Source organism: Acomys minous, assembly GCF_964271855.1.
Source record: "Acomys minous genome assembly, chromosome: 6".
NCBI lineage: Eukaryota > Metazoa > Chordata > Mammalia > Rodentia > Muridae > Acomys > Acomys minous.
Genome location: NC_140487.1, coordinates 22,416,993 through 22,444,694, shown reverse-complemented (window position 1 = coordinate 22,444,694; position 27,702 = coordinate 22,416,993). Strand labels below are relative to the sequence as shown.

At 40.0% G+C, this 27,702-nt stretch overlaps 1 protein-coding gene across 1 annotated transcript in view; it reads left to right on the top strand.

Annotated features, from left to right (window-relative positions):
• The window catches only part of VPS50 (VPS50 subunit of EARP/GARPII complex), an 83,392-nt gene that overhangs the window by 13,829 nt on the left and 41,861 nt on the right, over window positions 1-27,702 (top strand). Inside the window, exons 3-12 of the mRNA XM_084787576.1 lie at window positions 4,111-4,233; window positions 5,298-5,369; window positions 6,731-6,784; window positions 7,452-7,522; window positions 8,037-8,154; window positions 8,440-8,475; window positions 9,826-9,908; window positions 17,724-17,766; window positions 19,054-19,152; window positions 20,904-21,044. Coding sequence (XP_084643702.1) covers window positions 4,111-4,233; window positions 5,298-5,369; window positions 6,731-6,784; window positions 7,452-7,522; window positions 8,037-8,154; window positions 8,440-8,475; window positions 9,826-9,908; window positions 17,724-17,766; window positions 19,054-19,152; window positions 20,904-21,044 — 840 coding nt within the window. The remainder of the gene's footprint in view (window positions 1-4,110; window positions 4,234-5,297; window positions 5,370-6,730; window positions 6,785-7,451; window positions 7,523-8,036; window positions 8,155-8,439; window positions 8,476-9,825; window positions 9,909-17,723; window positions 17,767-19,053; window positions 19,153-20,903; window positions 21,045-27,702) is intronic.

The window sequence follows — 27,702 nt, the reverse complement described above, 5'->3', positions numbered from 1 at the left end:
TCCCAAGTCATCTAATAATTTTGTTATTTCTTGTTAATAGAAGTATTAAGAGTTTATGGACATGTTGCCTCCCACAACTTTTTGTTTCATACTCCTTTGAATACCATTGAATATTGAATATTAGGTTGATCTGTGGTTATTATTGGAGTGCTGTGAATCTTGGCGGAGCATAATGATGGGTTGCAGTCTGAAGTGTGGAGTCTGACTGAGCAGGCAGCCTAGCTCTGAGGAAGGGAGCACTTGGGGAACGAGCAGGTGGAAGCAGAGCCCAACGCTGCACATGCAGCAGGGCTGTGAAAGACAGTCTCTTCCAAACACTTTGAAGGAGCTCAGATGTGTATTCATCGGTCGAAAGGATACAGTGATGGATCAGGGTATCTGGTTTGGGTGGAGTGTTCATCCCAAAGGTGGGAGGAGAAAAACCACTGACCCAGATTATCAGGGCCAAATTGATTAAAGCAAGCAAGCAGTTAAAGCAAGCTTCCTTCCCCCAAGGTGAGGTGTGAGAGGTCAGCCTTGGTGAGGAAGACAAGGGTTTTTTTTTGTTTTTGTTTTTTGTTTTTTATTGTTTGGTTTTTTTGTTTTTGTTGTTGTTTTACAGCTCAGGGGTAGGGATTCCTAAATGGGGAATTTGGTGGACAAAATAGGCTGGTGTGGTTACCGAAGCAGAACATAAGGGCCTCCTGAAACAAAGACGTGATTGCAAGGTGGTCATAAAAGCAGGTACTCATAACAGGGTAGCAATAACAACCCCTTTGAAACAAAGGTAGGGCTGCAAGATAGTTATTAACTTTTTGAGACGTAGGCATGACCATCATTCCTGGAACAGGCAGTACAGAGCCGTTTGCAGTTAAGGTTGCAGGTGGGCACAGCCCCATCCTTGAGAAACAGGTTTGATCATAAGCGGGAATGAACCTCGTTTGTCTTCACTGTAAGATGGCTGTTGAGCCTAAGATGGAGGCAGGCTGGATCTTCAGGATTCCTGCATTGTATGCCATGTCCTTTCCTGCCTTGTTAGGTTTTATCCCTGCCCTTCATTTAGGATTGGGGTAGTAGAGTATGAGGTGTTCTGGGTTAGCTCTTTGTGTTCTCTGATGTTGACTGAGTAGAGCTCTGTCAAGGAATGGCATCTGACCTTTGTGTACTACACAGATGGTATCTTTTTTTTTTTTAAATAAATTCATCACATTTTTGAAATGTACATTTGTAAGATATTTTAAAATAAAATCACATTTTCCCCTTGGCAATTTTAATAACTTTAAAACAGATTAAAAAAAAAAGGACTGAAGAGGCTAAATCAAATTTCCAGGGTTGTAGAGATGCAGGTAAAGCTGAGGTGCCCTCGCCCTCAGGTCAGCCTGGTCCTGGGCTGGAGGACAGTGCCAGTCTGCTGCTGTGTGCTGACGCCAGTCACACCCTTAACGTGAAAGTGGCGCTGGCTCACTGCATGTATGTGTCAAGGGTTTGCCTTAGCTTCAAACGATAGTTTCCCATATTCCCGATTTAGTCATGTTCAAATTTCTTTTTGAATGGTACTATCTGCCTTTATTTGTTTGTGGTGCTTAGAGGCAACTTCACTCTCTTGAAACTTGTGTTTTAGGTGCCGGTGTCCTTTTAAGGGAGGGAGGTTTGCTGCAAAATTCTGAATTCCCTTTCCATTTCATCCTTCTCGCTTTGTACTTGCACTGAATGAGTGGGAGCTGCCTCTCTTCCACAGGTGGTGTGCATTTCACACTCCACCCCCAACTTTGAGCACCACTGTATATGGTGCTAAGTGGGTTAGAGTCACAAGTAACTCCCTTTCCATCTGCTAGGACTTGAGAAGCCTGGCTCTCATTGCGAGGATGGTGGTAGGGTTTCTCCTCTGTCTGTCTCTGTCTCTCTCGCCCCCCCCCCACCCCCCCATCTGTCTCTCTCTCCTCCCCTCCCCCCACCCTCCCACCCCCCGTGTCTCTCTCTCTCTCTCTCTCTCTCTCTCTCTCTCTCTCGCTCTCTCTCTCTCTCTCTCTGTGTGTGTGTGTGTGTGTGTGTGTGTGTGTGTGTGTGTGTGTGTATGCAGGTGTGTGTACGTGGTCACATGGGTATGGTCCAGAGGCCAAACATTGATGTTGCTACTAGATCTCTCCTTTGGGCCTTGGGCTCTCTTAAATAGACTGGGCAAGATGGCTAGAGAGTCTAGAAATTAGCCTGTCCCTACCTCTCCATTGCTGAGGTTACCTCAGCAAACTTCTTATCCCTGTGGGTTTTGGGACTTAAACCCAAGTTCTGAGGCTTATGAAGAAAACGTGTTAGTTAGCATCTGAGCCGCTTCCCAGCCGCAGGATGCTGACTTTCTTGCTATATTCATGTTGCCTGTCCCATGTACTGTTAGCCAGAGTGTTCATATCATTGCCTCTTCCTGATAGTGCGTTTTGTAAATTGAGTTTTGTGTACAGGCTTGGCTTTTACGCCTGTGTTCTCGTTGAGTGCTTTTAAATGTAGTAGGATTTTAAATTTAATTACTACATTGGTCTTTAAAGTTTCTGACATGCACCCTCACACTGTTAGCTTGAATTTACACTTGGAGGTATTTCTGTTGTTTATAATTAAAAAAAAAAAGTATAGTATATCTTAAAGGGTATCCAAGTACCCACAATAAATCGTAGACCATCACTCTGTCCTTTAATTGGCTGATAAATAGTGTGATATTTTGTATACTTAATTAGTGGTGATTTGGTCTGATCAGATGGCTCAGTGAGCAAACCTGGTAAGAGGTCGATCTCCAGGACTCGCGTGGTGGAAGGAGTGACCGGCTCCTGCGTGTTGTCTCCCGTGCCGCTCGCCTGTGCTGTGCCGCACCTGCCAAACAAATACATTTAGTAGTGATTCATTAAGCTTTTTGCTAAGCATTATATTAATGATTGTAAGGTCTTAAAATAACTGCTTCATTTTTGTACTTAAGTATATTTGATATTAACTTTGAAAAGTTGAATGACTAAGTTGTTACATGTTTACAATAGTTGAGCTGTTGGGAGAAGGAGGATTAGTTTTCCTTAGGAGTGTAGCCCATGCTCCACTAGAAGGTGGCACAAATTTGTACAGCACAAATTGGACTTGATGGGTTTAAAATAAAAAGAATACGAAGTTGGGCAGGTGAGCAAGAAAGGGGTGGATCTGTGAGGAGTTGAGAAGGGGATACTGAATAAGATTAAAGTATATTATGTGGAATTCTCAAAGAACTAATTGAAAACAATGTCTTTCTTGCTGTTGTTTGAGAGAGGGTCTTGGTTTTTCCTAGACAGAGTTGTGCTGGATAGCTCTGCTGTCCTTGACCTTGAGATGCTGCTGCCTCCGCCTCCCAAATGTTGGGGTTATAGGCATGTATTCCATACTTAGCTTAGCGTAGTATCACCCTGATTAACCTGTGGGAAGAGATGGTTAACTAAATTGAGGAGATTTTATAGTTAGTTAACCAAGGGGTTGTCAATAATTCAGTGCAATTGCACAGTGTAAGGACACTAATATTAGGGATAGGGATCTCTCCTGCTTCTTTAGAAGGCATAGGAAGGAAGACCCTTTGTCTAGCACTCAGCTGTGGTACACAGTCAGACCCTGAATCGCAGGGCTAGTGTGCCCTGAAGAGGCACCATGCACACAGGAGGAAGCCTGTAACCTTGCCCTCAGGCTGGATGCCTCACTGCCCTCTGGTTCCTCGCAGAGTTCCAGTGCTTGCTGTGTCCTAGAGCTTGTTGAAGTGGTGTTTTGTTCTGTGTGGTCAGACAGATTTTAGAATATTATTGATGTGATAAAATGTGAGTCAGTGGTATGGACCTATGATAGATATAGGTAGTTGATTCCATTTCTTTTCTTAAACATTTAAATTCTTTTAACCTTTCTGGCATACAAAAAGCAGTTCAGAATACAATCTGAATTCTTTTTTCCTCTCTTCAGTAGAAAAGCAGTAGTTTAGTGTTTGGCTACTTTCTAGTTTTCTGATTTCTCATTAGTTTGTATTATTGGTCAGATTGTTTCTCAGGAGGTATGTGACTGAAGACACAAGGTTATTTATTTCTATGCAGATGGAATTTTAGCAGTTACATATACTGTAATTATGACTTTTTTTTTTTAAAGGAGGAATTCAGGGAACTTCGAGAACAGCCAAGCGACCCTCAAGCCGAACAAGAGCTAATTAATAGTATCGAGCAAGTCTATTTTTCTGCGGACCCATTTGATATTGTTAAATATGAGCTGGAGGTAAAGGGAAACTTTGGTTAAAACACATCTGAAGCTTATTTTCTCAGTGCATATGAATGAACTTGTGAGATCTAAAGTTTGGAGGGAACTAATAGTTTTCAGTAACACTAGTAGGTCTGCGATGATCACAACCTGAGTTTAATGAACTGTCAGCCCATGTTATACAGTACAACTTGAGAGCACTGGCTAAAGAAGCACTTCTGTGTTTTTGGTATTTAATTGCTACTATGCAGCATTTGCTGTATTGCTTCTCTCCTTTCATATGTCTGAGATATGTTCAAAATGCTAATTAAAATAAAATTAAAATTAAACTTTAATTATTTAAATTTTGAAATAAATGCTTGGAAAATCCATGTAAGCCTTTCTGTTTGACTTTAGGTATGCAGCCTGGTTTCAGGCTGCCAGGTGTAAGTGGGCCTCCCCCTCAGCCTTCTATCTAGCCAGGATTACAAGCCGCTCCAGGCTTGGCTCGAGCACTGCCTCTTTGATCATGAATGTATATTTTGCTGAGAAGCCTTATATGTCCAAAACTGTTGAAATGCTGACAGTGTAAATTGATGAGGACTCCATAGAAAAAGTCAAAATAGGTTTCCTGATCTACACAGTTGTGTGTACTTTTTGCTGCTTCTTCATGGTGGCTTGATTTAAAGTGTTGCCTGTCACTGTAGTATTCACTTTATTCATAATATTCCAGAGGGAAAATCTGCATTGGGATTTCTTATAATTAGTGCCAGGTAAACTATGCGGTCAATAGGGTTAGAGTCTTTCCTTAGGCTCTTCTGGCCAGAACCACTTAAACACTCCCTGACGAGACGCCGGGTGGGTGGGCGCTGAGAGGTGGAGTAGCAGCAGTGGGAGCAGCAGGCCGGACAAGCTTGAGAAGCAGAGGAGTGTGTAAGCAGCTGCATAGGCTTCTGTGACTGGCGAGGCGGGAGGGAGGTTTGGAGGACAGTGGGATGTGGCACTGTTGCATGTACAGTTTACAGTTCTCCAGTTACAAGTATTCTGAGACATGAAAGCAAATTTAATAGATTTTATTCTTCATCTATAATTTTTTTCTATAGAAGCTTCCACCTGTTCTCAATCTGCAGGAATTGGAGGAATACAGAGACAAATTAAAACAACAACAAGCTGCAGTAAGTAAATGCATCTCTTTTTGGGAAAACTACATGAAAACAGAGCTGTACCTTTCAGAGCAATAACACACACGTCCTGCTGCCTGTCGTGACTCTGATGACGTGGTTGTGCTGTTTTATGCCTCTGCACATTCCCTGCTGGTGCTTTGCTATGCTTCCTTCTAGAGACTGAGAACCGTGGTTCCTGATGTGCTCAAAGAGCCATCTTCCTAATGCTGCGACTCTTTCAATACAGCTCCTTATGTTGTGGTGACCCACAACCATAAACTTAATTTCATGCTACTGCATCACTGTAATTTTGCTACTCTTATGAATTGTAATTTAAATATATGATATGTGACCCCTGTGAAAGGGTCATTCTCCCAAAGGGGTCATGACCACAGGTTAAGAGTTGCTGGGTTGGAGCTTTCTTTCTAAGCACTTGACGCACCCGCGATGTGTATATGACTTCCCTGCCCATAATCCTTGCAGTGGAGCAAGTTTTACTCTCACAGTAGAAGTCCCACTTACTACAGTTTAAATATATGTAAAGACAGTGTAGCTCTAAGGATCAGACAGGCATAGTTGTCACTGTGTCACTCTGACAGTGGGTAGCTGGCTTAGCTTCACTCTTGTTTCCTTCAATGCTATGACGTTGTGCAGGTGTATATTTCCTTGTGTGAGGCCGAACTTAGGTTTGTGAAATCTGTGGAAGATTAGTTAATGGTGTCCTGGTCTTGCTAATTATTTGAAGCTACAAGTCTGTTATTTGAATCAATTATTTGAAGTGAGAAGTCTGTTTGCATGTAGCACATTATTACTGACAGGTGAACAAGTCAAGGAGACAAACGCTACTTGTCTCTTACACACAGCAGTGCTGGAGGCCTTGTGGGTGGGACAGCACTGGTGTGGGAGTGCACACTACCAGCGGCTACACCGTCTGTTTTCTTTGTGAACTCCTCTGAGTAGAATTGGCTGGGTTCTGTCTGCACAGATTCATGGGGCAGATTCTGTGACGCAGAGCTGGGGCTCCCTGATACAGCTCCTACTCACACTTTCTGATTGGGACCAAGTGACTTGTTTGTTTTCTTACATGGTCTGAGTATTTTTCCCCCCATGGATTAATTATCTCTGTAAATTCAGTTAATTAAGTTTTGCGTTAACAAATTCATTCATCCTTCCATGTCAGATTCTTTGCCCTTAAAGACAGTCAGCTTTTCTTTCTGTTTCTCAAGTCAGGTAATGACTAATTTATGCTAACTTCATAGCCTGCGTAACTGTTTCTAGGAGGGTCATTCCCAGTGTGTTCTAGAAGTTGAAATAAATAGTATAGTGGAACGTGAGGGTTTTTCATTATTTCTTCTGTTTGTATGTTCTTGTAGGTCTCTAAAAAAGTAGCAGATTTGATTCTTGAAAAACAGCCTGCTTATGTAAAGGTAGGACACTCTTCGCTGCTTGTTAAAGTTTAAAAATAGTTGAGTGACTTACTTGAAACTTAAGATACTTCCTCTTTTGTCTGTAGTGTGTGCATATGTATGTGTGTATGTATGCGTATATTTGTGACATTTTACCAAACTGAAATAAAAGAACCATTGAAAATTGCTTTCATGAACTTTGTGACAAATGTATAGATTAGTAATTCATCAGTCTGGGCCATTTGTAAGAATATGTTGCTGTTGGAACTAAATCTGTAGATTTCTGTCCTCACTAGAAACAGAGAGCTATAGATTGGAGAGATGGCTCAGTGGTAAGAGTGCTTGAGGCATACACAAGAGTTTGGATCTCACTTTCCATGTAAGCAGCTGGGGGTGCTTGTGTGTGTGTGTGTGTGTGTGTGTGTGTGTGTGTGTGTGTGTGTGTCCCCAGTGATGTACTCCTGTCTGAAGCAGATCAGGTTTAGATTTCCTTACAAACAATACTGATAAACATTTTGTCATTGTGGAACTCAATTGGAAGGAGGTATTTTAAATTACTTTTCATATAATACACTTAACAGTTTTCAATCCTAATTGTCTTTGAAAACACTAGAGCCTTCCTAGAATGTCCTATGAGTAGGAAAAAATAAATGCCTGCGACATGAGTCTGTGTCTGCTCTTCCCACAGGAGCTGGAAAGAGTTACGTCACTGCAGACAGGGCTGCAGCTGGCTGCTGTCATCTGCACCAATGGCAGGAGGTATGCTCACTAAGCTCAAAGCTGTTCCAGGAGCAGCTGTGAGATCTGCTGTTGACAGCGTTGCTGTAGTGTGCAGAGTACCTTTCAGTAAGCAGACATACAATCCAAAAACTGCACCAGACAGGCATGTGCCAAGTACCAACAGATCTCGTACACTGTTTGTAGTGAAGAAGCAGTACGCCCTACACACTTCCTTCTTCTTTCTGTTACAGGCTATTTTTTATCATATACAATAGAAACAGGTTACTAAGAAAAAAAGAAACAACAAATACTCCATAATGCAGTGCCAGTTTTTTTATTACTAGATTTAAAGGTAATAAGATTACTCTGTCAACTTCTGCACTGCTTTAAGATAGCTAGTCAGGATCTGTACTTGGCTTAGCTTGGGCCGTGAGCATGATGATGCTCCGCATTTCAGTAAGCTGGCTCTCCAGCTCATTGCATGCATAACTGCTGTGTGTGGACAGTACTCCTGTAGTACAGAAAATGCTCATGCTCTTATTCACCTCCACAGACATTTGAACATTGCAAAGGAAGGCTTTACTCAGGCTAGCTTAGGCCTTCTTGCAAATCAAAGGAAGCGTCAGTTGCTGATTGGACTTCTGAAGTCGCTGAGAACCATAAAAACATTGGTATGTATGAGTAACCTTTTTAAATTAAAACTTGCAGACTACAGAGATGGTTCAGCAGTTCAGAGCCCAAATTGTTCTTCCAGAAGACCTGGGTTTAATTTCCAGCACCCACTTCAGGTGGCTCATCTCTGCCTGTTACCCCCTACTCCTGCATACAAAGAATTAAGAATAATAAAAATAAGTCTTAAAGATACCATATAATTAGTTAATTTTGTGGTTGAAACAGATTTGACTTACTATTATTATTATTATTATTATTATTATTATTATTTTTTTTTTTTTTAGCAAAGAACTGATGTACGCTTAAGTGAGATGCTGGAGGTAAGCGAACAAACTTTGTAAATTTTATGATGCTAATTTAATATTACAAAGAAAAAAATCATGGCGGATAAAATTCTGATCAGTGTTTTTCTTTGGTGGTATCTGCTGTAAGGAGAATATTTAACAGGAAAGGTACTTGAGCCTTTTTTGTAAACATATATTTCACTTGGAAAATGAAATTTGGGAAAACATTTACTTTGAAGTAGTATTTGCATGCTAGTTTCACGCTTTTGATTGCATCTAAACAAATCACAATTAGCATACAGAAGTGATTCATGAAATGGGTACTATTTTCCTTGTATGTAGTGTCCCATATAATAATTGTTCCCTGTGCTGACCGTTTGTTTCCCTTTGATATTTTCTGAAAATGACATAGTAAATATTGTGGGATCCTTGTACTTGATCTCCTTGGGATAGGTACTTTGTCATTTGTTATCTTAGCAGCCCTGGCATTTGAATTATATCTGTTAGATTTAAATACAAAATAAGGAAATAGGTTTTTAGTTTTTTGTATACTCACTGCTACTTCTAAACCATAACTGCTAAACTAGGGTCTGAGACATCTATGGGAAATACTCATTTGCCATTAAATTACTATTTTGGTGACAACCTGTTTTTAGGTTAACATGTTAGTTACCATGACAGAATACCTGGAAGATCAACTGGTAGAAGGAAGATTCCCCTCACGGTTTCAAAGGTTTCAGCTCAGGGCCACTTGGGTCTGTGTGTTTAAGCCCAAGGAGAGGCAGTCCAGCATGGCAGACAGAGCACCTAGCAGACAGACATCACTCCATCACCTCTGGGTATCCAGGAAGGGAAGAAGGGTGGCAAGGGAGGAACGGGGGTGGGGTTCAGTATGTTCCTTGGCACACCCACAGTGCCCTGCTTCCTGCTAATTGGCTCTAGTTCTTGAATGCTGCACTACAGTCTGGCCACCAAGCCTCTGTCACATGGGGTTTTAGGAGACAGTTTAGTTCTAAGCTATGCACTATATCAATATTTGTTCAGAAATATTTATTGATTCAAACTCACTGTGAATAGAAAGCAGACTTTTGGCACTTTACGTAGACACTTTACAAGGAGCCTCCCCAGAAGCAGCTTCAGCCTGTGCCACGTCTGCAGGGATGCTACTAAGTACTGACAGGAATAGAATTGGTGCATAACTTTTTCTCCACATATATTTAGGCCTGAGGTTAGTTGCCTCTAAATTTGCATGTCTTGTTAGCTGTCATTCAGTAGTGTTCTGGTCTTTATTTAAGAGATACATCGTGAGCATATTAGCATTAGTGTGTCTTTATCAGGCTTTCTCGGGACTTGTTTCCGGGCTAATGGCTCCCCTTCTGTCTTAAGGAGGAGGACTATCCAGGGGCTATCCAGCTGTGCCTGGAGTGTCAGAAGGCTGCCAGCACTTTCAAACACTACAGCTGTATAAGGTATGCTAGTACACACATTTTAACCCGACTCTGTTGTCAGTAATTTTTATTTAAGAATTGGTCAGCATGTGATGTTAGTAGGCATTGCGGCTTAATATGACATTCCTGGCTCAACAAGTGAGTTCATGCAGTAGAATAACTAATAGCTCTGAAAGTATGGAAGCAAGTGCTTTGCAGTCCTGCCTCTTGTCACCTCTTGAAACTTTTTTCATATTATTTCCAGTCTGAGTGATGTCACTTTTATAGAATAATAGGTGAGAATAAATCTGCTCCCATCTTCCATCTCTTGGCGACTGTTTCTCTAAGCTTTGCCCATTGTAGAAATACTGAGAGTATTATTGGAGCTCTTTGAAAGAACCCATGGTTGAAGTGGTTGGTCTTCTGGAAAATTTAAATATTATTTCTTTGTGATATTTAATGATCGTCTTTTATCTTTTGCTTAAAATTAGTATTTTAAAATTTAGAATGCTAAACTGGCTGCGATTATTAACTGTCATTATGAAAAAGCTCAACAGCACCATTTACACCAAACTAGATTATTTAAATGAATCTAGAACCACCTCTTGTGTGTTCTCTGTGCTTTGGAGTTCTTTCCAACCTTTTCTCTCCACGTTTTTAAAATATTTTTCCTTTGCTGGGAGGTGAACCCAGGGCCTTATGCAGATACTTGGAAACTTCTGACATGTTCTGAGTTGTGAGAAAACAGAGAACACCGTTTAGTTCTTCTTCTGGTGCATTTGTCAGGGTGGTAGTAAGTTGGACTTAGGCGTGTGTTTACCAGGTGTTTACACCAGGCTTCGCTTTGAAGGAAACAGGATGGTGGGGCAGCCCACACAGCGCAGTCAATACAAAGCCTTGGAGTGCTCTTGCACAGGGCGGCTAGAAGTAGAGCCGGCACGCAGGAGAGGGCAGTCGGTGTGCACTAGAAGCTCTGAGATCTCTCTCTCCAGACTTACCTTTGGGGGGCGGGGAGGGTCTCAGATGAGGACCTGAAGGAAAGCTTGGGTGGGTATTAGTTAGGACAAAATCAGAGTCCCAGGGTAGAACTGCCTGCACCATGACTGAAATCTTAGCTTTAGAAATGCCAGGAAAAATGAGGGCTGAGACTGTATGTTAGATTATAGCAACAAAGAAGTCATGGTCAACCATTTTGGGGTCAGATTTAGGGAGAATTGACAGAAATGTAGGTATAAAATGAGGAAACATTTGAAAACACCTGGATTTAAGAATAGAGAAACTTGAATATTTGAAAGTTGACAGAAAAGAGTGAGAATTGGAAAGTAAAATAGAACACAAAATGGCAAGACTTTGCAAGGATTGACTTTGCAAAGGTCACTGTCTATTACAGCAGGGAAAAATGAATATAGAATTTGGTGGCAGGAAATTGAGGAAGCTGGTTAAGTGTGTTGAAACTATACTTTCCATTAATTAAAAATTCTATTTTAGTTATGCTAAAGTAAATGTCTTATATAACAAGATTTGGCTGTAAAATGTCTGAAACTAATTCAGATTTGGCCCCTTTACATTTATCAAGAAGTTCCTCTCTAGAGCTTTTATTTAATGGATGTGCTACACAGATGAGGTGTTACCAGACATGCAGTTGAAAGTGATCTGGATGACAGTAGGAATTAATAATTGCTTTATTTTAGATGATACAGTATTTTAAAAGCACCCATTGTATACATGAGCGAGAATGATGCGTGTGATAAGGAGGAAGCTTGTCTCTATAATGTGTAGAAGTTTGATACAAGTACATTTGTATGTTCCAAGAAAGTTGTGGTAGCATGAACTCACCTTAGGCTCCCTACAAAAACTGCTGCATGGAGTTGGGTTTTTAAACATGTGATTTATCTAAATGTGCAGCTTTGGTTGGGACCAGAGCCTGTCTGGCTTGCTGTAGCTCAGTTTGTCTGTCCTGCCTAGCTCTGCCACTTTTCCGTTTCCTTTTGTCCCTTTATGCTACACCTTGTTCTTGCTTGCAAAAAATACACATTTCTTTCTTTTAAAAAAATTACTGTTTTGAGGTTGACATACTTTTATGTATTAACAGTTATATTTATGGACTACAAAGTGTTATGATTTTTCTATATAACATGGAATGACTAAATCAAGCCAGTTAACTAACTATTATGACATTAAGTATTTGATTTTTTTGTGAGTTTTATTCCTACAGCAATGTTGAAGTAGACTGTTCTTAGTTGCTAGCGCTTTTCAGTGTTCTGTGCAGTACATCTCTCAAATGCAGAACTTGCTCTATGTTATGAAGGCCTTGTGTCTGTGATGATCCTGTGACTCCTAGACCAGAGTCAGTGAAAAACAATTTGATACTCTGTTAATCTTAGGAGTAGCATTTAATTTATAATTGAATCTGCATACTAAAATTTTAAGTACTACTTAAATCTTTTATTTATGTTGAATACTAGATAATTACTAATATTTTCCTTATAATTACTTATTTGCATCCATCCATCTATTCATTTTGAGGCAGGGGTGGCCTAGGACTTACTATGTGTATGTAAGCTAGCCTCTGCTTTCTTAGTGCTCGAACTAAAGGTGTGTACTGCCACACATTCCCCTCCCCCCTTCCTTGGTAGAAATGTCTTTACGAGAACTACCTCATCATTTAGATGGATTGTTTTTTCTAATTTCAATCAAGTTTGTCTGAACCATGTATCTGCTTGGCCATGTCTTAATTTGGGTTTGGTTGGTTGAGGTTCTAGTCACATGGTTCCTTTATTTGAAATAAAAGGAGCGGTTGTGGTTGAGCAGAGAGGTCTAGTGGTCTACGAGGAGGAGCTTGAGTAGATCAGGACCATCTTCTGGCTGACTCTTCAAGGTTCTGAAAGCAGGAAATCCTGAATTTGCACATTTGCTCTTCATTAAGGAAGCAATGGCTGTGTGTAGGAGACCTCACATCATTTCTCTAGTTTAGCACTCACTGCTCAGTCGGCTACAGAGCGTATGGCAACAGGTGCCTCTTCTTGAGATGTGCTGTGTTAATAAAATAAACTGTAATACCAATTTTGTTCACTTTATGACTGACAGAGGATCTCTGTAATGTTATTTGAAAATTCCTGAGTTGATTGACATAGTCATATAGTTGGAATTCACTGGTATAAGAGAATGTGTTTATGTTAAAGTGTATCTGAATGAAGTATTTAATTTTTTTCAGCTAAAATGCATCTTAAATTAGTTATCCCAAAAGTCGTAACTACTTTATTACTTTTTATTTCATTGGAGAGAAACTTCTTGACAGACCCTGAGAGCTCTGTGTTATGTGCTGGAATGTTTGCCAGTTGTCAGAATGAGATTTTTGAGAACTGTACTTTTAAAGTGCCCTTAATTTTTTCTCAGAATATGATCTTGATAGTTTTGTGAGCTAAAGTTACACAGTAAAGGTCCACAGCTTTTAGCTATGGACACATCCGTGCTGAGGACTTCTTTGTTTTCCAAATTCACTAGAATTAAGAATCTGTAAAGTGACGTTTGACTACTTGGCGTCTGCAGAAATGGACCTGAAGCTTTGTGCTGGTCGTGTTTGAAGTTAGGCCGAGGATTTCTGAAGACTGAGGCCAGAGATGTGAGCTACCTGACTGGCCATGCTGTGGTCTGGCCATGTCTGCCCGTGTAGATCCTTCACGGTTTCTCAGGGTTGTTGGCTTCTCTTCACAGTATTTGGAAGGCAGGTCTTCTTTGAGGTCTGTGGGTACATCCTCTTTCCTGTGAATAGATTGGACCCCCTTCAGGTGAGATCTAAGCTAAATAGATTGATATTGCCAGGGATATAAACTATACATTTGGAATTCCATTTACTTACATTCATTCTAAAAGTTTTAGAACTTGTGAAATCATATACAATGATGTGGTAATTGAGAGGCAGATACTCAGCATGTGTCAGACTCAGGAAACCTTAGAGCTGGAGACAGTCTTTTGGAGCTAGCCTACCTTATATAGCAGCCTGATGCCTGGACATCTTAAGGAAATGGACTTGAAATACCTGGCTCGTAAGTACCAGACCAGGCAAAGCTTGGTACAATGCTAATTATTTTTGTACTATCATGTCTCTTTGTGTCATCAGATTTGTACAATGGTTTGATTTGTTTGTAGCCTTCTAAGACCAATTTTTATAATTGTGTGTGTGTGTGTGTGTGTGTGTGTGTGTGTGTGTGTCCTACAGCAGTTACATAAAAGCACTTACTTAGTTATTTATGGATACATTATCTTTACATTTTCTCTAGTGGTGCTCAGACTTAGCAGAAGCATTCAGTTCACTCTATTGAGCTTGCAGATAGCTTTTAAAAGCTTTTAGCCTTCTGTCTTAGAACTAGTGATTTTTTTTTACCATAATGTAGCTTTTATTCATCAAAATGTTTATGAGTAATTCTTTTAAACATACTTTGATTAATTGACTAAAATGGCTTGAACTCACATTTCTAACTGATACCTAAGGGCTTCTTTAAAAGTTACTAAGTGAATGCCCGCTCCTTTATCACTAATTTCTCTCTGTGTATATTTAATTAATAGTCAATTGTGGCCAAACTGCAGTTGTAGATTCTGAGAACCTTTTTAATAAAATGAAATTGACTTCTAGGTTTTATGTTTATAGTTTTCTACATGCACTTTACATTACCGTGCTCACAGGAACAGAGTGATGTAACCGTAACTAACAACTGCAGTCAACACCAGCTAGATTTACAATTCTATAAATGCACAACCATTTTTATAGTGACTGAGCAAGTGTGAATGAATTTAGAAGTACTTTGGTTTCCTCCAAAGTGAAATTGTTCCTTCGAAGAAAACAATAGCACCAGTTCTGAGGTGCTATTATTTGTTTGTTTGTTTTCCTGTATTTTTATTTATATTTATTAATTTATTCAGATTACATTTGATGGTTGTAAGATGGAATCTCAGAGTCGTTTTGATTTCCATTCTCTGATGACTAAAGACATTGAACATTTCTTCAAGTGTTTCTCAGCCATTCAGTATTCCTCTAGTGAGAATTCTCTGTTCTGAGAATTAGTTCTGAGCCCCATTTCTTTATTGGGTTATTTGGTTTGTTCATGTTTAATTTCTTGAGTTCTTTATATATTTTGGATATTAGACCTTTGTCAGATGTAGGGTTGGTGAAGATCTTTTCCCAGTCTGTAGCCTGCTGCTTTGTTCTGTTGACAGTGTCTCCTGCCTTACAGAAGCTTCTCAGCCTCATGAGGTCCCATTTATTAATTGTTGACCTTAAGGCCTGGGCTGTTGGTGTTCTGTTCAGGAAGTTGTCTCCTGTGTCAGTGTATTCCAGGCTCTTTCCTACTTTTTCCTCTAATCTACTTAGTGTTACAAGAAAATGACCTCAAAGGTGCTATTGTGTTGTTGTTCTTCCTTTCGCTCTAGCTTAGGGTCAGGTGGACTTTCCAACCTCCCTCGGTGGAGGACAGTGTCTAGCTTTAGCTCTCTGTTGCTGAGGCATCTGCAGACCAGAGCCTAATGTGGTTGCTCCTCTTCCCCTCCTTCTACTTTTGTAATTTTAGTTCTTAAAGTAGAAAATGGGGGTTAAGTTTTCTTTGCATTGCAGACTTGACCTGCAGATACCCATTACTGGCTTTCAAGTCAGGTAGTGAGTTTGGGCCTGGGGAGTCACTGAGGAGTAGTGCTGGTTTCCGGGAGGCTTGTCCCTGGGGATACAGTCACAGGTGCCCATTATTTAATATAGGGACTGTGAGCAGTGTGTTGCTACCCTTAGGGGACCAGGAAGTGAGTGGAAGAGAATCTCCCAGAGAGGATGACAGTTAGGACTGGAGAGCTTGGTGGCATTTGGCAGAAGAGGTATTCTAGCTGTGAGCACTGGGCAGGGTAGAGACCATGGGGTCTGCGGTTGGAGTTGGAGAGTCAAGAGTCTCACTCCATCCTAATTCTTGCTCTGTCCTTGTTTGGGGGAAGCTGCCAAAGTGTTTATTGAACACCAGGCAGTGGTGTGATTTTCCTTCTGCTTCAGGCTTGTGTTTAAGAACTAAGCAGGCAACCAAAGCGTGAGAGTGCAGATAGAAGCCCCCAGGCAGGACAGGAGGGCAGAATGTGTGCTAAGTGTTCCTCTAACCCAGCCCTGTGCATTGTGCTGTATGTATGTCACATGTCAGTTCTGGAGAGAGAGCTGACATCAACCCTCAAATGCTGGTGACCAAAGGGTCTCGTTTTGCTCACTGTCAGTTTTTACCAGAGAATATAACCACCAGTGTCTGACTTCAGGCTAAAGTATGTATGTGCCAAGCATTGTATGTTTTTAAAAAGCAGAATTTCCTCTGTAGGTTTGAACATTTATCCTTAGACCATCAAGACGTCAGGCTGCTATTCGTCCTTTCTGGTGAACTGCTTTGTCCCTGTCTGCCTGTGGTGTTACCTGCTTAGCTTGCAGTGAGAGGCTTGTTGAGGATATAGCATGAGGGTAGGATTGCCAAGGGTGCTTTGACAATGAGTGGTTCTCCCCTGAGCCTAATGACATCAGAAGTAAACTTCCTTCTGTGTGTGCATGTTTTTCTGTCCTTAATTGACAGGTGTGCTTTGATCTTATGGATAATTGTGTATTGTGAATCTCCCTCTTTGCATTGGGCTGCTAGGAATTTCGAGTCAAGTTTATCATCAGCAGATAACATTACAAACACCTAAGATTTCAATGTGATGAACTAAAGTTGTTACTTATCCTTATTACATCTTTTACTTATTATTAAAATGGTTTTTGAGCTTGAACTTATTTTGTGAATGTATTTATTTTATTAGACTTCAGAGGCCTTTTTTCATAATATATAATTTAAATAGTATCAATGTTAATTTTTTGCACATTACAAATAGGCTCCAAGAATTGTGTGTGCACAGCCCTGGAGCTGCTAAGACACAGAGAGTGTGGACTGCAGTAGCTTTCAAAGTTTTTCAGAGAGCTTTTTGAGCTGTCCCCCCTGTGGGGCAATCCTCAACTATCCACTTGATCCACATCCAGCCAGAATTGAAGATGCCATCCTGAGTTATTTAAAAGTATGTTTTGGCCATTCTGCTTGCTGCTTTGCTGTTTTTCATAGTAGCTTTACCAGAATGACTAATGCACTCAAGTGCCACTTGGTATTTTTTGTTTGTTTGCTTGTTTATTGACAGTTGAATATCCCATGCCAAGTGTATGTTCAAACCATTTGCCCTTTATACACGCTTCATTCTGTGTCTTTCTGTTAGTACCACCCTGTCTCAGTGCTGTAACTTTACAATAAGGTGTTGCTAGCCTTATTCTATAGGGTCTTCTCAGCGGGTATTAGCTCCTTAAGTTGCCATAGAGATTCTAGAAGATGCTTACTTGTTTCTCCAAATGAAAAGGAATGTTTCTTTGTCTTTTGACTAGAGTTTGGCTATTATAGGAGATCACTTTGGTGAGAACATTGTTGGAGGTTTTGATTTGTTAATATGATCTGTTCTTTCATGTATTTAAGCCCAGTTATTTCAGCTTGGCATTGTATTACATAGCTTTTGTTGATACTTGGTCTCATTAAATTGTATTTTTAAAAAGTTTATTTTCTATTCCTTTATTCTTATGTGGTAGAAATTAACTATATTTGTGAAAGTTTACTTTTTATTCATGTAGATGCCCTTTAATTTTAAAATGTATCATGAACTTTTAGTTCTTAATTCTCTGTAGAGTCTTCAGTTATTTCTTTTTCTGTTGTAATTGTACTGGTTATCATCAGGAGCTCACATTACTGTACATACTGTGGGCACTGCTTGTCTATTATTCGTCAACCATCTTTATTTAGCATTAGACACCTCTAACTCTGTTTTATTTTGTAGTGAGCTGAATTCAAAACTGCAGGATACTTTGGAACAAATTGAGGTAAGGAGTTATAAATTGGACAGCATTTACTTTTGGAAGTTATAGTTAGTGCAGGCACAACATTATTTTCTATATTTGTTTTATTCCCCTTGTCTCTAGATCACTACACTCAAGTCTCTTGTGTTTCATCTGAAATTTCTGCATATAACCAGATTTAATCTACTTGTAAACTAAATAGCACCTCTAGAGTTAAGGGGACCTTAAAGCAGAATTTGAAAATATCACTATTTCTAGAAATAGTAAATCTCCAAATGGGAAATTGATGTGTTGTCATATTGTGGTATAATATAAATACTTTCCACATATTGTAGTCTATAAATTACTTCTCTTTTAGCCTAGTATTGGTTTCATTGTAATTAACTGATTAAAAACTCATAAATTCCCAAAATGGATTGAAAGTGAAGTGAGAGGAAAGAGGCTTATTATGAAGCTTTCTTATCCTAACTTATATTCAGAGTCTTTCTGCCTCGTTGGCAGTCTTTACAATGCAGAGTGCTCATCTTAATAAGCAATAAGAGTCACTGGATTTTCCTCCACCTTTTGCTTTTGTGATTAGGATACTGTCATTGTAAAAGTTAAACTTAGACTGTCAAATGACCTTTTGTGAAAGAAGTGTGTTCATAAATGCAATTATTTGCTAATTATAAGAATGTCTGTTTATTTGCTAATCACAAAAGCAACTGACTTGAATTCTGTAAGTAAACATTGCTTGGAATGATTTAATGAGGGCTTTTGGTTGAGAATGGAATATTTATTCATTCTTAATACAAAATATTATTCTATGCATGTAGAAAATCATTATTTAAAAATGCAATCATTGAAATAGAAACAATAAGAAGTCCATTTAAGATGGAAAAGCTTAATTGAGGTATGTATTTTCAAAGTCAGTGTTTGGTTGAAAATTACTTTTTCTTGATTGCAAAAAGATTGCTGTATTATTTTTTTGTAATCGTATATATTCTGTTTATATAATTATGCAATTTTAGCAGATATTTGAGGAGCTAGAAGGTTAAGAAATACTATAAAGTAAGGTCTCTTGAAAACTATGCTTACTTTGTTTCTTCTGAAATACCAGACATGAGTTTCAGGGTAAATAAATTGATAATAATGCTAATTATTTATATAAAACTTAATTATAATGGCTAATTGTAATTATATTAATTGATTAATCTAGTATAAAGGTAAATAGATATTAATTATAAATGAAGGCAAGCTAGTCTTATTATTTCCTTTCCGTTGCCTTGAAAACCGTTTCCTCATCACCTCTTACTTCTGTTGGTTTTGTAGGAACAGTTGGATGTGGCTCTTTCCAAAATCTGCAAGAATTTTGACATTAACCATTACACCAAGGTTCAGCAAGCTTATCGGCTTCTTGGAAAAACACAGGTTAGTTCTGAGCAGATGTCACTCACGAACCTTCGCGGCCGAAATACTGCCAGTGTGACTTCCTTACAAAATTCTGCTTAGCAAAGTGGAAGTCAGCATCTTAATGCTGAATTAATAGTGATGACATCTTATTAACAGAGTCCCAGAGTGCAAATAATGTGGCAGAAACATCCTAAAACTTTGTTTTAAGCTTTGTTTGCCAATTTTGATATTTTCACTATTTTATGAGGGATTTAAGAAAAGCATATTTTACTTGAGAGACTGAGGGAGGGAGATTGTAAGCCCAAGGCTATAGCAAGAACCTGTTGTCAAACAGACAGACGAGCAAAATTACAAAGAAAGGGGGGAAGTACAAGCTAAATAAAATTCAATGGGAGATTGTAAGTAGTGTCTTCTACCTTAAGTTTTGGTTCTGTGATGTGGGTCTTAATACCGGGCTCTGTTTGTTCTAGGTCAGCCTGACTCCCTCAAGCAGTATATAAACCAGTATGTTATAGGTCCACTACATCCAGCAGATTCCCCCAGTACTGTAGCTTACCATACAGCGTGTGGCTTTGCACACTCACTATCCAAAGTTTTCCATGAAAAACATGAATACAAGGGTCATGGTTTGAAACTTAGTCATGGCTTCTGAATCTAGAAGTATGCATTTAATCACTCAGCCTTTAAACACGATAGACACAAGTGGCTTTCTTTTTCTTTCTTTTAAATGGGGCTTTCTTTCGGAAGGAAGTTTAAGACTTTACCAAATGTTTGAATTCTGTTTTCTCTTTAAAATGCTAAGTTTTAAAAATCTCCTTAATTTTTATATTTTAAACTGTATCTTGAGAAAACTGCTGGAAGAAATAGACTTCCCATTTCTGAGTTATATGTGTAAAGACTTTTGAAAATAAGATCATGACTTTCCATTTTCTCCAAAAGATTGTTTTGTATTTGTTAAATACACATGGTACCTATTTGCTTATTGCTTCAGGTCCCAGGGTATCATATATGATGTGTTCTGGTGAGAGATATTGCCTTAGTCAAAGTTCTGTTGCCCTTGATTTAATTGAGGGGTTGCGTACAGTTTGAGAGAGTTAATCTTATTATTATGGTGGGAAGTATGACAGCACTCAGGCAGGCATGGGGCCGGGCTGAGAGTAGCTGAGAGCTTTACATCTAATCATAGATAGCAAACAGAGAGATAGGGAGCCTAGGCCTGAGTTGGGCTTTTGCTATCTCAAAGTCCACCCCCAGTGACACACTTCCTCCAGCAAGGCCACACCTCCTAATCCTTCTAATCCTTTCAAACAGCTCCACTCCCTGGTGACTAAGCATTCAAATATATGAGCCATTATTATTCAAACCACCATAGATGCATACGTTAAATTTGTAAGTGAAGATGGCAAAGGAAGTGCTGCAAAGAGCTATACCCAGAGAAAGCGAAACAGAGAGGGGATCAGTACTGATTTAGGAATATTAAGGGAATGAGCATGTGGCAGGACAGGGGACACAGAGGTACAATTACGCATGGCATAGTTGAGAATGAACAAGAATACGGCACAGTTTCACAGTTCGCACTCAGCCTGTGTTGTGTGATGTTATGGTTATATGAACGATGCTTTGCAGACAGTCTGCACCATAGTTAATTCTAAGGATGATAATGATCTATATGTATAGTTACAGTTCATGAGGCTTTTTTCTTCTCTGTTTAGTCAAATCTTTTGAAATTCATTTAAAGCTATAAAATTACGTTATTTTTTTTCCCCTAGACTGCAATGGATCAACTTCATATGCACTTCACTCAAGCCATTCACAACACGGTGTTTCAAGTTGTGCTTGGCTATGTGGAGCTGTGTGCAGGAAACACAGACACAAAATTCCAGAAGCTTCAATATAAAGACCTCTGTACGGTATGTATTAGTTTCATGACTGTTCTCCTCTCCTGTGGCTTCTAAGTCGGTAACTTCCCACTTCTTTGCATCCACCGTCTAAAGATGCCGCCAAAATAATGGCACACAGGTTTATCAAGTTTTATCTTTTCCAATGCGGTTCTTCATGAAAACAGGTGAGGCGTGGACATACATAGGGTGTGCTTTAGCTCAGAGTGTGAAGAGCAGAGGCTGACAGCTGGGAATGGTAGTATCATTGGCCTCTGCAGGGTAGGTGGGGAGCCGCAGAACTGCAGAGAAAGCCAAGCGTCTCTTGACTACTCATTGTTTTGCTTTTTTGAGGTATCTCACTCTGTGTAGTCCAGAGTGGCCTTGAGCTTGTGATCCTTGTTCGTTGTCTCGCATGTTCCGGAACTTTGGGCACATGCCACCGTCTCAACTTGTTTGGTGCCTGTTAAGTGGCAAGTGGCCTTGCTGACACTGTTGGATGAAAGAGGTCATGGCTGTAGTTACAGAACTGAAGGTTACCTGAGTCTGTGTATAGTTAGAGCCAGGAGCCCGGGTAATAAGACTGGGGAAGGGCTGAGGAGGGGTGATGAAATCGTTAGGCCTTTGGCTTGGTGGCTTTCTGGGATTAGGTTATGGGAGAAAAGATAAAGGGATCTGAAAAAGCAGCTGGCCTGGTAGGACAGCGAAGCAGGGTGGCGTCACAGCAGCAGGGAAGGTTTGGGGGATGGCACCAGAGGCTGAGTGCAGTGGTGGAGCGTGTGGGCCACCTGCCTACGGGGTGGATGCTGTTGTTTACTGTGCTCTCCCGCACTCCAGCTCGGTCTGTCATGGGACATTGTGAGCCTTTTCAGACTTCAGATGAGGAGCTGGAGGAATTCCTTTCCTTTTGAACTACAACAAATATTCTAGAGGGACATGAGTGTATTTGGTATGTCAGGGAGTTAATAATGACAGTGGTAATGTGGTCGAAATGACTTTTTAAAGTAATTTTCTAAATAGGGACTGTTTTATCCATTTGTGCTTATTAACTTTCAATTTTATATCGTTAAATAATTACGTGTGTGTCCACTTTTCAATAGAGCCATGAGTTGATGTTTCTGAATTTTGGAACATTTATTTTCCTAACCATGTATATTTTATTACCAGAATAGTCACCTTTGTTTTCAATTTTGTTAGTGTGCCTATAATTGATAGATGACTTTAAGTAACAGAGCAAATTGTTACAAATTTGCCATTTCTACTAAATGGAAAATAATTCCTACTAACTAAAAAAGGCATTTTAAACAAATAAGGGTCCAGTCTTTTTACACTAGTTAATTTTGGTATTTATATGTGTTTGTTCATATTGTGGTTTTCATATGCTTTTAATTAAATTAATTCACTTTACATCAATCATAGCCCCCTCCTTCCTCTCCTCCTGGTCCCACCCTCCCTTCCTCTTCCTCCTATCCCCCTCCTCTCCCTCTCAGAAAAGAGCACCCCCCTCCTAACCCGCCCTGGTCCATCAAGTCACATCATTACTGAGCGCATCCACTTCCTCGGTGGCCTGGCAAGGCAGCCCTGCCGGTGGAAGTCAAGATTTTATGAGATGGTCCTCTACATTCAAACTATCAGGGACACAATTCACAGGAGGCTGACGGCTTTGGTGAATGAAAAATTAGACTCAGTTGTTCCTTGTTGTGTTCCTTAGGGATTATTTTCACTTAAAAAACGCTGATGTTAAGGTGATCTTTTGAAATAGCTGCATGTTTTTAAATGATCAGGTAACAAGTGGCTTGGCCTTGTGGATTGCCTCTGGAGTAAATGCTTTTTAAAATTCAGTTTTCATCTTGCTGTCATAACTCTTTTCTTTAAAATAAGTCCTAGTGCTGCCCCTGCATTGCTGCTGCTCCCACACTTCACTAACGCTCCGCGCAGTGGGACATGGCTGAGGAGTGCAGCGCCCACAAATGCTGTGGGCCTGCTGAGCACACTGTGTGCTTCCCGTGACTAAGGTCTGGGGAGAGATGCCTTCTCTTTCAGTCCAGCTTGTTGATTAGTTTAATGAAAACATAATACCATTTAGTAACGTTCTAAAAAGATGGTAGTTATCTCAAGAAAGTAAAAGTGAGGGGCCTTTGAAGTTGAATAAGTAAGTTGATGAAATAATTTAAACACGTTTTCCTTATGGGAGCAAGTAAGGCCCTTATTTTGTGATTCATGAAAGAGTCTGGTAATAGGACATGAAGTTTTAACTTTTCCTATGTGGTGGTGGGGAAGCACTTTTGCCTCCTGTTAGCATAACTGGTGACAGTCATTGTGTGAGAGCAGATATAGACCTGGGGCCTCAGGAGGCCGTGGCCTTGGAGGCCACAGTGCTGACCAGCACCTGGGGACAGGAAGACCAAGCTGGACACTTTGCATTTCATGGCGCTATATTGTGGCAGCATTTGAGGGAAGTTCTTGATCATAAATTATGTGTGAAAACATTTAAAATTACGGTAACTCACACAAAGCAAGCGGGAAATAGACATCCTCGGGGCAGGGGAGAAGTGAACAGGACACGTCTGCCTCCTTTGTCCTTGGCATTGTGCTTAACATGCCAGCCTAACTGAGCAGCAGTGAATGGAGCTAGTTTTAAAATCCTGTTTTACAAAGAAAGCAGGCAGAATGTATGTCCTCTTTTTTTTTTTTTTAAACTGTTAAACAGTATCTCATGGTTCTTAAGCCCTGAAGAGAAAACAAAGCCTCCATTTGTTTTCTTTTACTATTTCTCTAATTCTAGAGGTTGATATCACAGAAACAAAATAATTTACTGATTAAAAAAAAACTATTTGAAACTTTCTGAAAACTGCTTTTCTTGATTCAACAGTGTTTTTGTATTTAGATAATTGCTTTTATGGTTATTTCAAACAGTATGACACCCTTTATCATTTGAAACTTTGGAATACATGTTATAATGATGCATGCTTTGCTCACTTTATAATGCTAGCATCTATTGGATTAAGGATCTATCAGCAATTAAAAATACCTAAGACTGATACCCGAGAGATTCTTCATGTGCCACTGTTATTCTTTATAGAGTGCGCTTACACATCATTTGTTTTGTTTGTATACCTGGTTAGCACTAATAACCAAGATAGTTGAGATGGCAGTTTTTTCTCCACAAGCTGTGTTTTTAAGTTGGGAACTTCGTCAGGTGCTAGGAATATTTGTCAAATGTTCTAGTAAGAAAATATGGCTTGTCATACATAGACTTCTGGTGTTATGCTGAAGTCATGGCCAAAACGTGACAAGGATGGGCTCTTAGCCCAGGCATGTCCCGTCTATACTGTGCCTTTTCTGCTATTGCTTAGGTTTCTGGTGGTCAGAAAGCAGTAGATATTAACATCACACACAGCCTGGCACATGCAGAAAACATTAGACATTTGCAGCTGAGGGGCAATGTCTTTCAACCACTTTCCCACTTAGGTGCTTTTATCTCATTGAGCATAGTGCTGTTTTTACCAGTGACAGCCGTGCAGCAGCATTTTCAATTTCTGCTAATGACCCTGTGCCTGTGGTATTTGTTTGAATCTGAAAATTGCGTTCTCGCTCTGTCTCTGTCTGTCTCTCTGTCTCTGTCTCTCCGTCCCCCCCCCCCCCGTGTGTGTGTCTTTGTCTGTCTCTGTCTGTCTGTCTGTCTCTGTGTGTGTGTGTGTGTGTGTGTGTGTGTGTGTGTGTGTGTGTGTGTGTTGGGGGGGGGGAGCACAGGCTCTGTGGAATTTGGATCTCTAATATACCAGAGCATCTGTTCTCTGCATGTTTGTTAGGATGTGAGTAGAGTGCTAAATCTAAATATGAAACAACAAAAATGCTAGAAGGACCACCTAAGAATTTCTGTTTGATGTTTTAAGAGTAAAGCATCTTTCTGAAATCTTTGTAGCTACTTAATAACTGAGTTTTCTTATGAGTTCAATTGTTTAGTAGATAAAAGTCTCATATTTACCACTTTACTATTCAATGAAGCAACTTTGAAAAGATGGTATTCTTCCACTGTACACTTCAAGTTCAGAAGTATTGCATACATTTATGGCAGGATTTATACTATATGTTTAAAATCACTCAAACTCACTGTTTATAATCAAGGCTAACTTGTCACAGCTTTGAGAAGTTAATTGCTTCAGTTGAATTCTGACCAGTTAGGCTCCTGGCAGTGGTTGACAGTAGAGGTGAAAGGTCTAGGCTTTGTCTCAACTGACTGTGGTGAGATGGGAGGGCAGATCTGTGGGCTTACGCCATTAATCAAGGTTAGACCAAGGAGCCTTCATGTGTTGGGACTGTGTTCATGCTTCTGTGCTGTGCAGCAGAGTCGCAGGTGTAGGTCTGTAGCGGGTGTCTGTTGCTCTTTATGCTCACCCGCGTTATGAGACATAAATGTCTTTTCTATAGATGTGGAATTTTTTCCCCTTAAAAGTTAAGTTAAATTATTCCTTTTCTGTACTAAACACTGCTTCTCAGCCACTGCATTTCTCTCTTTCCCTTCACTGCCTCCGTTAGTGAGGTTCCTGAGTGTGGAGGCAGCTGTAGAACATGGGGAGGTGTTGGGAATCACACCTCTGTGTCCTGACCTTAAAGACACGGCAAGACGGCCGGATCTGGGCCCAGGGGTCCTGTTCAAACTATGGCACCAGCCAAGGACAATACATGCAGTAAACTTTGAACCCCGACCCAGATCTAGCCAATGGACAGGACATTCTCCACAGTTGAGTGGAGAGTGGGGTATGACTTTCACATGTACTCTGGTGCCCCATATTTAACCACGTTCCCTGGATGGGGAGGCCTGGTGGCACTCAGAGGAAGGATAGCAGGCTACCAAGAGGAGATTTGATACCCTATGAGCATATACTGGGGGAGGAGGTCCCCGTCAGTCACAGACATAGGGTAGGGGAATAGGGTGAAAATGGGAGGGAGAAATGGGAGGATAGAAGAGAGGGGATAACCATTGAAATGTATATGAATAAATTGATAAAATATTACATAAAAAGACAAGTCAAGAGGAGGTCTTTCACTGTTAGTATTTTCTGAATTGATTCATTCATGATTAATCTCACTTCTCCGTCCATGAATTTAGTAGAGAGCAACCATGTCATGCTCAGAAGGCAGTGTGCCGAGCAGAGCACTTACCTTCTTTTTGCCCCTCTTCTGTGATGTTCCTTTAAGCCTTGAGGGAGGTGATATAGATGTCCCTTCTAGGTCTGAGCACCCAAGAGTCACTTATTGCTACTTTGAACAGTCATGAGTCTCTTCATTGATTGCCGCCCACTACAGCATGGGACTTCTTTGACCAAGGCTAAGAGCAGCACCAGTCTGTGCCTATAAACACATCTTTAGAAGGCAGGTTGACAGCATTGCCATCTAGCAAAACAACAGGACTTGACTCCTGTCCCTGCTTTTCTCCTGCCCAGCACCCATAAGCTTCCTACCTAGCCATGGCTTTTGGCTAAGTTTACTGTATGAGGCGTGAGTTCCTGTGGAGCAGGCTCATACCTAACCAGAAAGCAGTTGGTTACTCCATAACTGTCCTGTCACTGTGGCTTCGATGGGCATATGTTGCCTGTCAGGTCATTATGGCAGCATGCAGATTAGACCACAGACTCACAGCCTAGGGATGACTTTCTGCCCCCAGTAGCTTGCATCGCTTCTATCAACACTGTGAAAGCTAGCCATCAGACAGTACCTTTCCAGCTCAGGTACTTTTGATAAGTTCACTAGAATATAAGTTATGAATGATTTTTTTTTTTAATTTGCGAACTGACTTATGTTTTGAAGACAGAGTCTCACTATGTAACCTGAGCTGGACTTGAACTTGTGAAACACCTGCCTCCATCTTTTTTGTGTTAGGTTACGGATGTGTGCCACCATGCCTGGCTTTTAAATGATTTCAAGTACATGGCTTGGAAGCATTGTTTTTTGAGAAATAGATGCTAATTGCTTGCATGATATAGTGGAAATGGTTCAATTTTAATGCAAAAATGACTCTTACTGTCAGCATAGTTTGCAAGCACAGAGATTAATATGTCAGAATTTATATACATTGAAAAATACCCTTTAAAACATTTATTTAGTAAAATCTCTAAATTTTATATTTTAGAATATAAGCTTAGATGAGAATTATCTTGCTTTCTGGTCTTAAATTTATTATTCTCATATGTTTGTACACATTAGTGTATTGAATAAAATTTGAGATCTTTTGGGAGACTTTTAGGCAAGGTCATTTGGAATCATTTATGCTTGAATCAGTGACAAATAGGTTTGCTATCATTTCAGTTGTTTTGAAAGAAATTATATACATGATATGTCTTGCTTGATACATCTGTAAAAGACATCATAGGAGAGGAGCTGTGAGTACAGCACAGGAGAGGAGATGTGAGGGGAAGCGTAAGAGAGGAGCCTTTTGTCCTCACGTTGTGAAAGTAAACGGTAGTAGATAGAAGTTGTGATTTTGTGGTTTGGTAAACTGCGATGTGTTGTTACTTAGTTAAGTATAACAGTTATTTGTATAGTCCTAATGTTTCCGTTGGGGGAAAATGCCTAATACTACTTTCCTCTTATCTTCCAGGCAGAATTGTTGGAATATACTTAGATGAAATGTAAATTTAGCACTGTTAAGTACTGTTGAGTATCTTACGCCGTGCAACTAAATATTTGT